Source organism: Lissotriton vulgaris, chromosome 4_1 (assembly GCF_964263255.1).
Source record: "Lissotriton vulgaris chromosome 4_1, aLisVul1.2, whole genome shotgun sequence".
Lineage (NCBI taxonomy): Eukaryota > Metazoa > Chordata > Amphibia > Caudata > Salamandridae > Lissotriton > Lissotriton vulgaris.
The window spans coordinates 838,442,897-838,459,866 of record NC_141691.1 but is presented as its reverse complement, the minus strand read 5'-3'; the positions used below and the strand labels follow the sequence as shown (position 1 = coordinate 838,459,866).

At 43.0% G+C, this 16,970-nt stretch overlaps 1 protein-coding gene across 1 annotated transcript in view; it reads left to right on the top strand.

The window, feature by feature from the left end:
* LOC147722654 (uncharacterized) overlaps nt 1–16,970 on the top strand; it is a 532,792-nt gene that overhangs the window by 70,549 nt on the left and 445,273 nt on the right. The window contains 1 exon segment of the mRNA XM_086967342.1: nt 15,782–15,899. Coding sequence (XP_086823468.1) covers nt 15,782–15,899 — 118 coding nt within the window.

Sequence of the window (16,970 nt, the reverse complement as noted above, 5' to 3'; positions counted from 1 at the left end):
CACCAGGTTCTGTTACCCAGAGTCCCTTGCAAAGCTAAAAAGTTGACAAAATAAATGCATTTTCCTCACTTTTCTGTGGTGGAAAGTTCTGTAATCTGCGTGGAGCAACAAATTTCCACCCACCTAGCATTCCCCCAGGTGTCCCGAAAAAAATGGTACCTCACTTGCCTGAGTCTGCCTAGTGCCTGCGTCAGGAATCAGCGCAAAACGCAACGTGGTCGCACCTCAATTTTGCAGTGAAAATGGACCCTTTTTTGGCAAACAGCCTACCTTTCGTTTTTGAACCCCAGCTCTGCGGGCTCCTAGGGAAACCTAGCAGACCTATACATTTTTGAAATCTACACACCCAGGGGAATTCAGAATGGGGTGACTTGACTGCCTCCCACCAGGTTCTGTTACCCTGAATCCCTTGCAAAGCTAAAACATTGACAAAATAAATGCATTTTCCTCACTTTTCTGTGGTGGAAAGTTCTGTAATCTGCGTGGATCAACAAATTTCCACCCACCCAGCATTCCCCCAGGTTTCTAAAAAAAAATGGTACCTCACTTGCCTGGGTCTGCCTAGTGCCTGCGACAGGAAACGGCGCAAAACGCAACGTGGTCGCACCTCAATTTTGCAGTGAAAATGGACCCTTTTTTGGCAAAGAGCCTTTCTTTCTTGTTTGAACCCTAGCTCTGCCGGCACCTAGGGAAGCCTAGCAAACCTATACATTTTTGAAAACTACACACCCAGGGGAATTCAGAATGGGGTGACTCGACTGCCTCCCACCAGGTTCTGTTACCAAGAGTCCCTTGCAAAGCTAAAAAATTGACAAAAAAAATGCATTTTTCTCACATTTCTGTGGTGGAAAATTCTGGAATCTGCGTGGAGCAACAAATTTCCACCCACCTAGCATTCCCCCAGGTGTCCCGAAAAAAATGGTACCTCACTTGCCTGAGTCTGCCTAGTGCCTGCGTCAGGAATCAGCGCAAAACGCAACGTGGTCGCACCTCAATTTTGCAGTGAAAATGGACCCTTTTTTGGCAAACAGCCTACCTTTCGTTTTTGAACCCCAGCTCTGCGGGCTCCTAGGGAAACCTAGCAGACCTATACATTTTTGAAATCTACACACCCAGGGGAATTCAGAATGGGGTGACTTGACTGCCTCCCACCAGGTTCTGTTACCCTGAATCCCTTGCAAAGCTAAAACATTGACAAAATAAATGCAGTTTCCTCACTTTTCTGTGGTGGAAAGTTCTGTAATCTGCGTGGATCAACAAATTTCCACCCACCCAGCATTCCCCCAGGTTTCTAAAAAAAAATGGTACCTCACTTGCCTGGTTCTGCCTAGTGCCTGCGACAGGAAACGGCGCAAAACGCAACGTGGTCGCACCTCAATTTTGCAGTGAAAATGGACCCTTTTTTGGCAAAGAGCCTTTCTTTCTTTTTTGAACCCTAGCTCTGCCGGCACCTAGGGAAGCCTAGCAAACCTATACATTTTTGAAAACTACACACCCAGGGGAATTCAGAATGGGGTGACTCGACTGCCTCCCACCAGGTTCTGTTACCCAGAGTCCCTTGCAAAGCTAAAAAATTGACAAACAAAATGCATTTTTCTCACATTTCTGTGGTGGGAAATTCTGGAATCTGCGTGGAGCAACAAATCTCCACCCACCTAGCATTCCCCCAGGTGTCCCGAAAAAAATGGTACCTCACTTGCCTGGGTCTGCATAGTGCCTGCGTCAGGAAACAGCGCAAAACGCAACGTGGTCCCACCTCAATTTTGCAGTGAAAATGTGCCCTTTTTTGGCAAAGAGCCTACCTTTCTTTTTTTAACCCTAGCTCTGCCCGCACCTAGGGAAACCTAGCAAACCTATACATTTTTGAAATCTACACACCCAGGGGAATTCAGAATGGGGTGACATGACTGCCTCCCACCAGGTTGTGTTACCCAGAATCCCTTGCAAAGCTAAACAATTGACAAAATAAATGCATTTTCCTCACTTTTCCGTGGTGGAAAGTTCTGGAATCTGCGTGGATCAACACATTTCTACCCACCCAGCGTTTCCCCAGGTCTCCCGAAAAAAATGGTACCTCACTTGCCTGGGTCTGCCTAGTGCCTGTGACAGGAAACAGAGAAAAACGCAATGTGGTCGCACCTCAATTTTGCAGTGAAAAGTGCCCTTTTTTGGCAAAGAGCCTACCTTTCGTTTTTGAACCCTAGCTCTGCAGGTACCTAGGGAAACCTAGCAAACCTATACATTTTTGAAAACTAAACACCCAGGGGAATTCAGAATGGGGTGACTCGGAGTGAGGTATCATTTTACTTGGGAGAACAAGGGGAACGCTGGGTGGTATGACATTTTTGCCGGCACGGAGATCCCACGCAAAAAAGTTTGGAAAAGTGATTTTTTTACCTAATTTTAAGGTTTGCAAGGAATTATGGGTAGGAAGACATCAGGGGACTCACGCATGCCATACCTCCCTGGACTCCCCCGGGTGTCTAGTTTTCAGAACTGTTTGGGTTTGGTAGTTTCCAAAGATGCCTGCCGAGCCCCGGGCCAAAAACTCAGGTGCCCCCCCAAAAAGAAGGTCATTTTGTTATAGGTTATTTAAATTTCTCCACCGTACGATTTGGACCTTTTCCTGTCGCAGCCACTATGCCTACCCACGCACGTGAGGTGCCATTTTTATCGGGAGACCTGGGGGAACGCTGGGTGGGAGGAAATTTGTGTGAGCCCAGTGATGCCACGCTTTCCCTCACAAAAAAAGTGTGAATAAACTGTTTTTTTCTGCTAAAATTGAGTTTTGCAAGGGATTCTGGGTAAAGGAACGTTGGAGGATCCATGCAAGCCATACCTCCTTGGATGTCCCCGGGTGCCTACTTTTCAGAAATGTGTGGGTTTTGTAGGTTTCCCTAGATGGCCGTCTAGAACGGGGCCAAAAACCCAGGTAAGCCCTCTTGCAAAAGCTGGTGGTTGCCCCAAAGCAGAACAGGCTAAAAATGAATTTTTAAAAAATATAGTGTGCAGGATTGACAAATTAAGCAACTCACCTTAGTCACAGGCCTTTGGCCCACCCACACAAGTGAGATATCATTTTACTCGGGAGATCAAGGGGAACACTGGGTGGTAGGACATTTGTGCCGGCACGGAGATCCCACGCAAAAAAGTTTGGAAAAGTGATTTTTTTACCCAATTTTAAGGTTTTCAATGAATTCTGGGTAGGTAGACATTGGGGGACTCACGCATACCATACCTCCTTGGACTCCTTTGGCTGTCTAGTTTTCAGAACTGTTTGGGTTTGGTAGTTTCCAAAGATGCCCGCCGAGCCCCGGGCCAAAAAGTCATGGGAACCCCCTTGCAAAACCAAATTGTTTTGCATGAATTACATTTTCAATTTGAGAGCGTGCGATTCTTGGGACAATATTGCATGGAAATTGTGACAGACATTTTCAAGTTTGCAGGAGATTGTGGATAAAAAAAACAATAGAATTCACCAGAAAGACATGACCATATACTCACATGGTTTAACAATAATATCTAAATGTAGTAAGTTATTTATAGCTATAATGTACACCTTAACAGAGTTACTCAAAAGTCAAACATTCAAGCCCGGCTATCTATTCCTCAAAGACACACACACATACAGGTTGGATTTGGCACGAGGGCGAGTGATGGTTCAGTACATAAAATTTTATGAACAAGATATTTCAACAAAATGAAATGCTCTGTCAATAAATAAATGCATAAAAACCGAACCAGTGACTCGCAACTCGTGAGCTGTAAAGCCACGACAAGGCACCAACCGCTTTACAGGCCATTCACGCACCTTTCATACCTGATACACACCAGACCATTGACACCATCCGGAAGGAAAAGCAACACATTACAACATTCACAAAAAGGTACAAGGTACACCCTACTTCAGAAAGAGAAAAAAGGCAAATATTACTGCACAGCCATCTAATCCACAAGTACACACACATACTGGTTGGATTTGGCACGAGGGTGAGTGATGATTCAGTACATACAATTGTATTCGCAAGTAATTTCACAAAAATGAAATACCCGGCGTATAATTGAAAGTATGATAAACTGAACCACTGACTCACAGCTCGTGAGCTGTAAAGCCACGTCAATGCACCAACCTCTTTACAGGCCATTCATATACCTTTCGTACATGTGACACATACAAAACATTCACACCGCCAGCCGCGGACCCATTACATTACAACACTCACACCAGCAGACAGCGCCATTCAAGGGCCCATCACTTTCACACGCCCACATTTCTGACACTGCAACTACACAAAAGGATGGACTGCGTAGAGTGTCATTCAACTAGCAGTGTGTGTAGTGACCAACAAAAAGTAACTACTCACACACCGCCAGCCGAGCGCCAGTCCACCCACACCACCATCCAAGCACCAGACCATGCACACCGCCAGCCAAACACCACTCAGCGCACACCGACAGCCAAGTACCACTCCACACACACCACCAGCTAAGCACCACTCCACGCACACCGCAAGCCAAGCACCACTCCACACACACCGCCAGCCAAGCACCACTCCGTGCACAGACAGCCAAGTACCACTCCATGCACACCACCAGCCAAGCGCCACTCCACACACACCACCAGCCAAGCGCCACTCCACACACACCGTCAGCCAAGCACCACTCCGTGCACAGACAGCCAAGTATCACTCCACGCACACCACCAGCCAAGTGCCACTCCACACACACCACCAGCCAAGCGCCACTCCACACACACCACCAGCCAAGCACCAATCCAAACACAACACCAGGCAAGCGCAAGAGCACGCACACCGCCAACCAAACACCAGACCACGCACACCGCCAGGACAGCACCACTCCACACAAATAGCCAGCCAAGCACCAGTCCAGGCACACCACCAGCCAAGCACCAATCCAAACACACCAACAGGCAAGCGCAAGACCATGCCCACCGCCAACCAAACACCAGACGACACACACCATCAGCCAAACACCAGTCCACACAGACCACCGGGCAAGCGCCACTCCACACACACCGCCAGCCAAGCTCCAGCCTAGGCACACCACCAGCCAAGCACCAATCCCAACACACCACCAGGCAAGCGCAAGACCACGCACACCGCCAACCAAACAACAGACCACGCACACCACCAGCCAAGCACCTGTCCACAGACACCGCCAGCCAAGCACCAGTCCACAGACACCGCCAGCCAAGCGCCAAACCATGCACACCGTCAGACAATGGACACTACACGAAACCAACATCATACTTTAGTTTTTTTTAAATACAAATAAAAAACTGAAACAAATTGCAAATTGATACAAATCTACTAACACAACAACTAAATCTAAATACACTACACAAATGCCAACTTTGAAACTGAACAATAAGTTTTAAAGAATAGAGACCAGCCTGTTCACTTTACCACTCATGGATGCTCCCCAAAATTATTTTGTGTGTGGTACATTCTAAAACAAGCAGGCACACACATCCCAGGGTTAGAAGGACAGTCGGGGCAGTACATACAAATCTCCTTCCGCAAACCTCTTCGCCAACAGACTCTACATCTCCGACTGGGAAAGTCTTTTGAGGTTGTAGGAGGAATTTGATCAGGAAAGTGGCGATCTTTCAATCTGGCAACATCCTCCATCACTCCAACTCTAGGAACATTTGCCTGTTCCACTAAAACAAGGCTGCCTATTACAGATTCCTGAAACTTTACAAAAGTCATCTTTGACTGAGGACAAGATTGCACGAACACAACAAAAGCATTAAAGGTTGCCAAGTGGAAAAGATGGATAGCCAACTTCTTGTACCAAATGTAAGACTTACGAAGAGCAGCATACGGTTCCAACCTCTGATCTACTCTGTCAACACCACTCATGTGCCTATTATAGTCCATAATGCACACAGGTTTGCGCACTTCTGCAACCTGACCCCAAACAGTCAATGCTTCAGTGCTTTCATCATGTATGGAAGTCAACATGTAGACATCTCTCCTGTCTGAAAACTTCACAGCTAAAAGCTCCTCACAATGCACTGCACTGTCCCCGAGCAAGCTTTTGACAAACAAGTTCTTTTGGGAAACCTTTATGGTTACAGCAGATCGTGCCACAAGCAACAGTGTCCACTTTGGCCAATTCCCTGAACAACCGCACACCAGTGTTGAAGTTATCTACATATAAATGATGGCCTTTGTTAAAAAAATCCTCTACCAAGTTCCCACACAATTTTCTCAGTCACTCCAAAAGTGGACGGACAACCAGGGGGGTTAATCCTGGATCCTTACCGGTGTACACCCTGAAATTAGAGACATATCCAGTCCGACTGTCACTCAGCATATAAAGCTTAATTCCATAGCGTGCCCTCTTACTAGGAATGTATTGCCTAAATACCAAGCGGCCCTTGAACAACACCAAAGACTCATCCACTGCAATTTCCTTCCCAGGATAAAAGATCTCAGAAAATTGATCAACAAAATGATCAAGGACAGGCTGAATCTTGAAAAGACGGTCACAATCAGGGTGATCTCGTGGCAAAGCATCACCATTGTCAACAAAATGCATCATCCGAAGCAGAAGCAAATACCTATCACGACTCATGACTGCCGGAAATATAGCTGTTGCCATCAAGGGACTAGTAGACCAATATGAAGCCATTGATGGTTTCCTAAGCAAGCGCATCAAAAAAGTTAAACCCCAAAACTTTTTCATCTCCTCCAAATTTGTGGGAGTCCACCGGGTAGCTCGAGCGTGGGGCTTAAGGCTGGCACTGTTCTCCCTCAAAAACTGTTCTGAATACAAACTAGTCTGCTCTACAATCTCTGCCAAAAACACATTATCCATAAACAACTTGAAAAATCAATTGGCAAAAAGTTTTCAGTGTTCACCCTACACCCTGGAACACCAGTAAATTCAGTCAATGCCGGCTGCACCATGCCTGGGGCAACCCAGAGGTCAGAACTTTCATCGACAAGTCTTGCAGCCTCAGGCTGCCGCCCAGCTGCCTCTTGTCTCGCTACACCAACTGGAATTCGAGCAGCCCCAGGCTGCCGCCCAGCTGCCTCTTGCAGCACTACACCAACGTTAAGTCTAGCAGCCCCACGCTGCATCCCAGATGCCTCTTGCCGCACTATCGGCACATCAATGTCCTCCTCTACCACAGGCCCTTCATCCACACCAAAAATAGCTTCATCAGCACTCAGGGTATCTTCATCATCAGACGATGCCATGCGCAGAGAAAACTCACTACCAGAATCTTCACCTCCCACCTCTGCCTCAGAATCAGAGTCACTCTCAGCACCATGGTCAGAGGAAGAATGAAAAAGCATTCCAACAACTTGCTGAGCGGTAATCCGGTGGCTAGCCATTATCCTTACAAATAAAGGAGTCTGCACAAACAACTCAACAACCCCAACACTGTGCAAAGTAAGTAAAAAAATGTAAGCCTTTATCACAAATATCTATATTTAGAAAAAAATATACAATTCACTTACAAGAGACAACTACACTCACCAGCACCTACTCTGAAAAGACACAGCAAATAGGCAACGATATCCCACTAGAAAGAAGAAAAAAAACTTACATCTACAGAAGTACACATCAAAACAAATGCAAAACATGTTTTACAATCACAAAAAACAGAAAACAAACATACTCGTATTACTACACACTTTGCAAAATAAACAATTACATTACAATTGAACAAAAAAAGTCTCTTACCAAACACATGCAACTACAGAAACAGCAGAACAACAGAACCACCAGTAACGGAACCGCACACTGCAACAATCTAAAGAGAAAATAAAACAATATACATTAGAATAAACAAAAACAACACACATTACAACAGGCTATGTCACAGGGTATGTCACAAATGGGGTGTCTGTCCCCATGGGGGGCAGAATATAAATCATTATAAACGAGGGCCCCCTGGAAGCAACCCTACAGAGGACAGAGAGGCCAAATAAAGACCCGGCAGAACATACTTTTGAAAACAAATGGGCCCAAGGAAGCAACCCTTGGCCAAGGGGTCGCTCCCTATAAAAAAAAACAATCCCTGGAGTTTAGTGGGCTTTTCTATACCCCCTGGGTCCAGAAACGGTAAAAAAAAACAGCCGATCTGCCCCCGGGGGGGGGGGGGGCAGAACAGTCTACAATTTTTATATTGCCCCCTGGAAGCGACCCTTGCCCAAGGGGTCGCTTCCTTTATAAATATAATATAATCCCTGGTGTCTGGTGGCCTTTTCTGCCCCCCCCCCCGGGTCCAGATCACGCGCTAACATGGGCGATCTGCCCCCAGGGGGGGCAGAAAAGTCTATACTAAATTTATATGCCCCTGGAAGCGACCCTTGACCAAGGGGTCGCTTCCTTTGCTAATATAAACACAATCCCTGGTGTCTAGTGGGCTTTTCTGCACCCCATGGGTCCAGATTCCCCTAAAAAACGGGCAGTCTGCCCCCAGGGGGGCAGAAAAGTCTAAACTAAAATAATATGCCCCAGGAAGCGACCCTTACCCAAGGGGTCGCTTCCTATCAACAAAAATAATAATCCCTGGTGTCTAGTGGGCTTTTCTGCCCCCCCCCTGGGTCCAGATCACGTGCTAAGATGGGCGATCTGCCCCCAGGGGGGGGAAGAAAAGTCTACACTACATTTTTATGCCCCTGGAAGCGACCCTTGCCCAAGGGGTCGATTCCTTTATAAATATAATATAATCCCTGGTGTCTAGTGGCCTTTTCTGCCCCCCCGGGTCCAGATCACGCGCTAACACGGGCGAGCTGCCCCCAGGGGGGGCAGAAAAGTCTATACTAAATTTTTATGCCCCTGGAAGCGACCCTTGACCAAGGGGTCACTTCCTTTGCTAATATAAACACAATCCCTGGTGTCTAGAGGGCTTTTCTGCACCCCCTAAGGTCCAGATGCCCCTAAAAAACGGGCAATCAGCCCCCAGGGGGGGCAGAAAAGTCTAAACTAAAATAATATGCCCCAGGAAGCGACCCTTACCCAAGGGGTCGCTTCCTATCAACAAAAATAATAATCCCTGGTGTCCAGTGGGCTTTTCTGCCCCCCCTGGGTCCAGATCACGCGCTAACATGGGCGATCTGCCCCCAGGGGGGTGCAGAAAAGTCTACACTAAATGTATATGCCCCTGGAAGGGACCCTTGCCCAAGGGGTCGCTTCCTTTACTAATATAAACACAATCCCTGGTGTCTAGTGGGCTTTCCTGCCCCCCCCCTGGGTCCAGATTCCCGTAAAAAATGGTCGATCTGCCCCCAGGGAGGCAGAAAAGTCTAAACAAATATAAAATGCCCCAGGAAGCGACCCTTACCCAAGGGGTCGCTTCCTTTCATCAATAAAAATAATCCCTGGTGTCCAGTGGGCTTTTCTGCCCCCCCGGTCCAGATCACGCGCTAAATCGAGCGATCTGCCCCCAGGGGGGGCAGAAAAGTCTGTTGCAAATTTATGTGCCCCTGGAAGCGACCCTTGCCCAAGGGGTCGCTTCCTTTTCCGAAAACAAACATCCCTGGTGTCTAGTGGGGCATTCCTGGTGCAGGATCGCGACGCTGTGCGCGATCCTGACCACGAATGCCCTGCATTGGGACATCAGGAGAGAGGAAACAGTGTTTTCTCCCCCCTGATGCCTCAAGGCACCGAGAAACGACCCCCACCGCCCCACCAGAGAGCAGGAAACACACCTACCTGCTCGACGCGCTGGAAGCAAATGGCTTCCAGCGCGTCTAGCACTTCCTGATGACGTCGGCGCGCGCAACAGCGCGCTGACGTCACCTGGAAGTGCGGGGGGGCAGCGGAAAGTCTTCCGCTGCCACCCCCACTACTGCCAACACGATCTGTGCCCCAGGGGGGGAGCGCCAGCGCTCCCCCCGAGGGCTGTATTGATGACGGAGCGGTTCCGTCATCAGCACAGCCCAACCGATGCTGAATTGGTAATTACTTTTAATTAGTTTTTTGTAGATATTAATTTATATTTTTTTAAATAATATATGAAGTATTTACTTTCCCTACTGTTGCACTCTCTGAAGTGGGAATAGTAATTTTAACCCCTACGCTATCCAATGCTTTCCCTACTGTTGCACTCTTTGGAGTGGGAATAGTAATTTTGACCCCTACGCTATCCAACGCTTTCCCTACTGTTGCACTCTTTGGACTGGGAATAGTAATTTTAACCCCTACACTATCCAACGCTTTCCCTACTGTTGCACTCTTTGGAGTGGGAATAGTAATTTTTACCCCTACGCTATCCAACGCTTTCCCTACTGTTGCACCCACTGGAGTGGGAATAGTAGTTTTTACCCCTATGCTATCCAACGCTTTCCCTACTGTTGTACTTACTGGAGTGGGAATGGTAATTTTTATCCCTACGCTATCCAACGCTTTCCCTCCTGTTGCACTCTCTGGAGTGGGAATGGTAATTTTTACACTTCCGCTATTGTACGGTAATAATATTAGATATTATTTAATTATATTATGTTACTATATATATATTTTTTAACAAATAGGATTTAATTTTTTTTTTATAACTTTCATTAATTATTTAATTATTATAAGTTAAGTACTTTTAAGTATATTTTAGTAATTAATTTTTAATAATAATTTAATTTAACATTGTTTTTAATAAAGTCGATATTTTTATAAACTATATTTTTTTAAACAATATTTTTTACTCGATATTTTTGTACTTACCTGTTTGTAGATACTAACTCGATATTCTGTCTGTCGATATTTTGTCAACGATATTTTTGATAGTCGATATTATGTCCCTCGATATTATGTCAGTGATCCCGCAGAAGCAAAGCTTTCCCTCCAAGCGTTATGACGTTATACAGTTGACGCATTCGCAGTAAATTTTCCCGCGTTAGCAGCCCTTTTAAGTCGTACTCGGGTTACTTGTTAGTAGACACATAGGCAAGCTTCCCCCTTTTCTTGTAAATGTAAAATTATTGTTTAAAATCAGTATTACAGACGTTATCAGTAATTTATTACGAGGTTATATGAGAGGATTACATTCGAGCAAGTCGCTTATTTGCAAAACCTTGCTTCATCACTAAGGCATATGGCTCCTGAGCTAGACCATAGTAGGTAGGATGGCTGGCGGATGACCTTGACTAAAGTGTGACTATAGGCACCGTCTCTCCCCGGTATACATGTCGCCCTAGGTGGGAGCAACATGAATAGTAGTGTGAAAAATCTTAAGTTACGAAAAGAGCACTCAATATATATATATGCGTTAGTGAGTATGCTTTCACTATTTAGGGTTTATTGGCCAAAAATACCTTGGTCCTGGAGAAAGCCACTGTGACTTAATCTGCACACACCATTGGCTAAAACATGTCGACCAAACATCAGGATGTAGTAGACCACTAATTTCTCAGATCACATCCACCACTGATTATAATTCTACCCCAGGAGTCCATTATTTAAAATTTACCACTCAAGGACGGATATCCTGTAGGTAGTTTTAACAGTTTCACTCACAAATTCACCTTATCACAAGATAAATACCTGCTTCGCTGTAATCAGGCGTCACAGCACACCTAATGTGTATTCGGCATTTTAGGTGGGAACCCGATGATGAAGAATGCCACCTACTCGGTTGATGGGTGAGGGTTTTTTTAAAAATTCTTATCGTTTTCCCTGCGACGTCAGTTGATTGACATGAATTATAGATGTCAGAGAGCATGCTCCATATTTGCTTAAGGTTAAAGGCCGGAGGATATTTGATAAGATCAAGGAAATTACCCCTTCATCAAATTTAGGCTGTTTGGGTTTGTAGATTGCGATACAGACTCTTTTCCTATTAAAAAACAAATTGTAGATAAAATACAATCAATGGATCTAAACATTCAATAGGTATTTTTCGAATGGGAGCATAGAAAGATAAAAACTAACAGTAGGGAGGCACATCATTTTAATTGTGTCCAATCTTCCCTATCAGGATAAAAATAAAGGAGACCATTTTTCTGTAAGGCAGTTAAGCTTAATTTTGAGTTTTTTATTGTTCATTCGAAGAGTTTGTTGGATAGAGTTAGAATGCCATATCCCAAGACTTAATTTTAGTGACTTTCCTTGAAAATCCTATGCCTTTAAACATATCATGAAAATAATATACATTAAGAGCCATGATTTCTGACTTGTCAATATTTAATTTAAAACCAGAAATATTAGAGAAGCAATTTAGTACTTTAAACAATTGGGGAGGGATGACTGAGGATTGTAGACAAACAGCAAAATATCACCAGCTAATCCAGATAATCTTACTTCACCCTGTGGATATTTATAACATGAAATGTGCTGAGATCTGCAAAAGTTCTAGAAAAGGTTCCTTGTCGATTTCCTCTTTGAAGAGAAAAACTAAGAGGATTGTATATTGTTAACAAAAACTGATTTTTTAGGAGACGTGTATAGTACTTATATACATTGCAAAATTATGGGACCTAAACTGTGCCATTGCAGCGCTTTAATAATAAAATCCCAGCCTGCTCTGTCAGAACACTTTCAGGCATCAAGAGAAATAGCGGCCAAGGTTCGTGAAATTTAGACGCACCGTAAAATATTTAAATAAGTTCTTGAGCTATCAGTAATAAAGCGACCATTGACAAAGCCAGATTGTTCAATGCATAGTAATTTCGGGAATACATGTAGTATTGCACTTTGCCTATATTCTAGAGTTCATTTTACAGTTGGTGTTAAAAAGAGAAATGGGTTGATAATTTTTACAGGAAGATAAATCACAATCTTGAAATCAGAGAAAGCACTGCATCCAGAACTGACCCTCCAGCATATCCCAAAAACAGAAAATGATTAAAGAGGGTAAAAAGTTTAGGAAGAACATTTCTGAGAACTGTAAGTAAAATTCTAAAGGGAATCCATCAGGACCAGGAGCTTTTCCTTTTGGAAGGTGAGCAGTAGCAGCAAGAATCTCATCAAGTTCATTTTCATAATCTAGATAGGTCTATTGTTTGATCAGGACATTTCTGAATTGAATTTAAAAAATCCAATGGATCACTAGATGTAATGTCCTCTGGGGTGTAATGATTCTAATAAAAGTTGACAAAACATTATAATAGATCCATATGATTGTGAAAAAGTTACCTTGTGCATCAGATATTGTGGCGAGATGGGATTTTTGCTTTTTATTTTTAAATACTTGGCTGGCATTATCCCTGATTTGTTTTGCCCGCTATAATATTTGCATGCATTCTAATCAGAGTACCAGAAACTTGTTCAATAGACTACTTGTTAAATTGAAGTTTCACTTTAGTCAGTGTTGTTAAAGAAATAATATGATTTAAAGAATAACAGTTATTTCCAAATTTTTGATCAATTGTAAAAGTTCTTTGGATTTTTGAAGTCCTTCTTTTTTTACTACATAATTATTTATGAAACCCCCAGCAGTTACTTTAAACGTGTCCCATACATTTTGAACAGACGAATATGCTATATTAGCAACAAAAAATTCTTCAGCAAACTCTTTAAATTGTTCGATAAATGTTTTGTTGGATGGTAAATGCAGTATTGGAAAAAAACACTTATTTGACTTAGGGCTCCAGAAAGAAAGCTATAAGGGCCAGATGTATCAAGAATTGCTTTTGCGATTTTTAAATAGCAAATTTTACCGATTTCCTATTTTAGAATTGCAAAATGCAATGTATTATGGAGTTGGAATTTTTTTTGCGACCCCTTAATATTCCCTATCAGTGAATCGCAAATTGCGATTCGCTATTAGTAAATGCCTTCCCATTCATCCCTATGGGCCTAAAGACATTCGCAATATGCGATTACCAAATATGTAATCGCAAATTGCGAATGCAATTGCAAGGGTGCCAGGGGAACGAAGGCCCCCCTGATGCACCCCCAAAAAAGTAAGTGTGCACATGTGGCGCACACATGGCACTTATAAAAATGCAATTTTGTAAATTTTTCTGAGGAGTTGCAAATTACCACGAGCTTGAAGTTGGTGGTAAATTACGATTCCTCAATGCAAAGTCGCATTCTGAGAATGCTTCTTGTATTGCATTTAGGGAATCGCAAATTGCGATTCCCTAACTGCATTCGCAAAATAGGTGATCACAAAAATTGCGATTACCTATTTTGCTAATGCCTTTTGGGTTGATACAACCCAAAAGGCTTTTTACCAATCACAAACGGCTGATACAGCAAATCGACCCGTTTGCGAACAGTAAAACCCTTGACACATCTGGCCCTAAATCAGTAGTAACTGGAGCTTGATCTGAAATTAGAATTACTCCAATCTCAGCAGTCAATAAAGATTTAGATAGATTTCTACTAAGAAGGGAATAATCAATTTGTGAAACAGAATGATGTGCAGGGGAGGTGAAAGTATATTCTAAAAGGTTGGGATTAGAAATCCTCCACAGATCCACAAAACCCCCATTAGATATAGAAAATTGAAACAGTTTTTGCATTTTTTTAGAGATGTATTTAGAAGTTGATTTCATATCCAAAAAGGGAATCAAAAATGTGGTTGTCTGCAGAACATGACATTCATTTTCCCAATACAAACTTTCAAAAGGTATGTCATTACCAGTTGGACCATACACATTAAAAATAGAAAAAAAGGATACAATTAATGTTAATATACGTGAATAACCATCTTCCAATATCATCATGTTCAGTAGATATAACATCTAAATGTAATGTCATTATGAAACAAAATGACCACCCCATTCTTTCTCCCATTAGCTGAAGAACAATACACATGACTGACCCAACATGTTCATAAATAATCAATATCCATGTCAGATGGATAAATCACCTGTAAAAACACCATTTTACACTTTATCTTAGATAATTATGAAATCATTGTCTGCCTTTCAATAGGACTATGTAAGCCCTTAACATTCAAAGTAGTACGTAAATTATGTGTCATATGTAGGAGTTATGCAATAGTTAATTAAGACATAAGCCATAAAAGATATAAATAGAGTATAAGCTCTACACATAAATATCAGGAAGATAAACTAGTTGGGGCAAGAAAAATCGCTATATCTGAAAGGAGCAATTGAGGTTCTTCAACAGACACTGCTTGGAGTGACACCTGAATAGTTAGTCACATATTATGATTTAGCGGCATGAAGCCTGAAATTACCAAGGTCAAATATGCGGGAATCAGTCTCATACCTTTATCCATGAACTGAAGTACTATAAGCCTTTGAAGAAACTTCAAAAGTCCACCTCAGGGACATCGTGCTTGATATACTCAGGTGTTCCTGTAGGAAACGTCATGTTTATTTAATATAGGGTGCTGATAAAGAGAAAAAAAATAATTCCATACAAATTCCTGGATGAAGGGACGAGGTAGAAAACCAGTAAATCAGCATGCACTGCATATAAACTGGTGCAGCGCTTTATGGTAAGGAACTGCAAGTGAGAAAGAATAGTAACACCCTTGTTAGCTGACAGGGCTTAAAAACAAATACTCACAGCACCACTCCCAAACAATTCAACTCAAGAAATCCATCAAAGTTGTCAGGTAAGTCTTCATGAAGCCGACAAGTATGTCCCATGAAGAATGGAAGACCGCGGAGCTCCGCGTTCAAGCCGCCATTTTATGAGTGGTCAAGCACGCTCTAAAAATAAAAAAGGCTATTTTGTAAGTTTAGTTATTGTGATATTTTGGCCAATAAAAGACAGGAGCAGTCCATTCAGTTATGAATTCTCTGGTCTCAGCAGCACTGTCACAATTTTATTCTGCTTAGAGCTAAAATTTGAGAGTTAATTCTGGCGCAATTTGTAATTTCAGGATGAGATTGGGGATCTAGTGAAGAAACACAATCCGAAATGTGCATTCTCTGTAGAAGATCCTCTTTTCCTTGAAGAAAGCATCCCTTTCTACCGTGAGATTGACGATCTGCCGTATGGTATGTTATCTTGTCAAATGATATGCAATAGCAGCGTTCATAATTTTTTTTAAATGTTAGCCCATTACATCGGGTGTGTGAAAGAGTATACACAGCCCTACTCTGTCCAGGTAAGTTATAGCTAAAACCACTGAGTGAAAAATAAAATATACAATTCCAATGGGCCTGGTATGACTCGGTACTTGGCCTTTTGGAATTTAAAGGCCACTCGTAATGAAGAGCTTAAGTAAGAAAGCCTTGTTTTAACTTCCTCTAAAAGTTAGTTCCTTATTACCGGACCAAGAACCAAAAATCTTTGAGTTCTGTGGATTTTCAGGAGCATCTGGCTGTGGGCAGGAATGTTTTCCAGTAAAAAACCTGGGCGTTACCATTTAGATATTTAAACACAAGACATGCCCCTTTAAACATGAATTGCTTGGATGCTGAGTGCCAGTGAAGAGAAGGCAAGCCTTGTTTTGTTGCTGACAGATTTCCAATGATTTAGGACTAGAATTGCTGCCATATTCTGAACAAATCCCTCCTCAAGATCGCTATTAAAGACAGAACTGACTGACACTTTTGATCAACTAAGAGCATTTGACAGAGGCACAAGAAAGCAGAAAGGACCACCAAAAATATTTGGGCCTCCGGGCCGAGATAAGAATCCAACACTCCTTGTTTTCTTCCTGTTTTTGGAAACGTGTTGAGAGGGCCTAAAAAGTTCAAAAGGCTAAGAGAGATTGCTTAGCACCCAGAGTTTGACTGGATCCATTAAAAATTATCGCAGTCTTGGCTTTTTTCAGGTTTAGCCCACTGTGGTTCATTCATTGTGCTACTTTGTCCTGCCCTGATTTTAAGATGAGAAACTCATCATCAGGCCTTTGATAGGGAGATAAATCTTTAGTAATTTAACATTATAAAACTTCATATTAAGGCGCATCCTGCTAGAAGACGGGAACATGAAGTGTGGACATGCATCAGGTTTAAACGTAAATGCTCTAGTCTAAACAAACATAAGAAGCAGACAGGGATAGAAAAAAACGCACCACCTGAAATCGTCACTTACGAATTACAAATACAAAAACAAGTTGC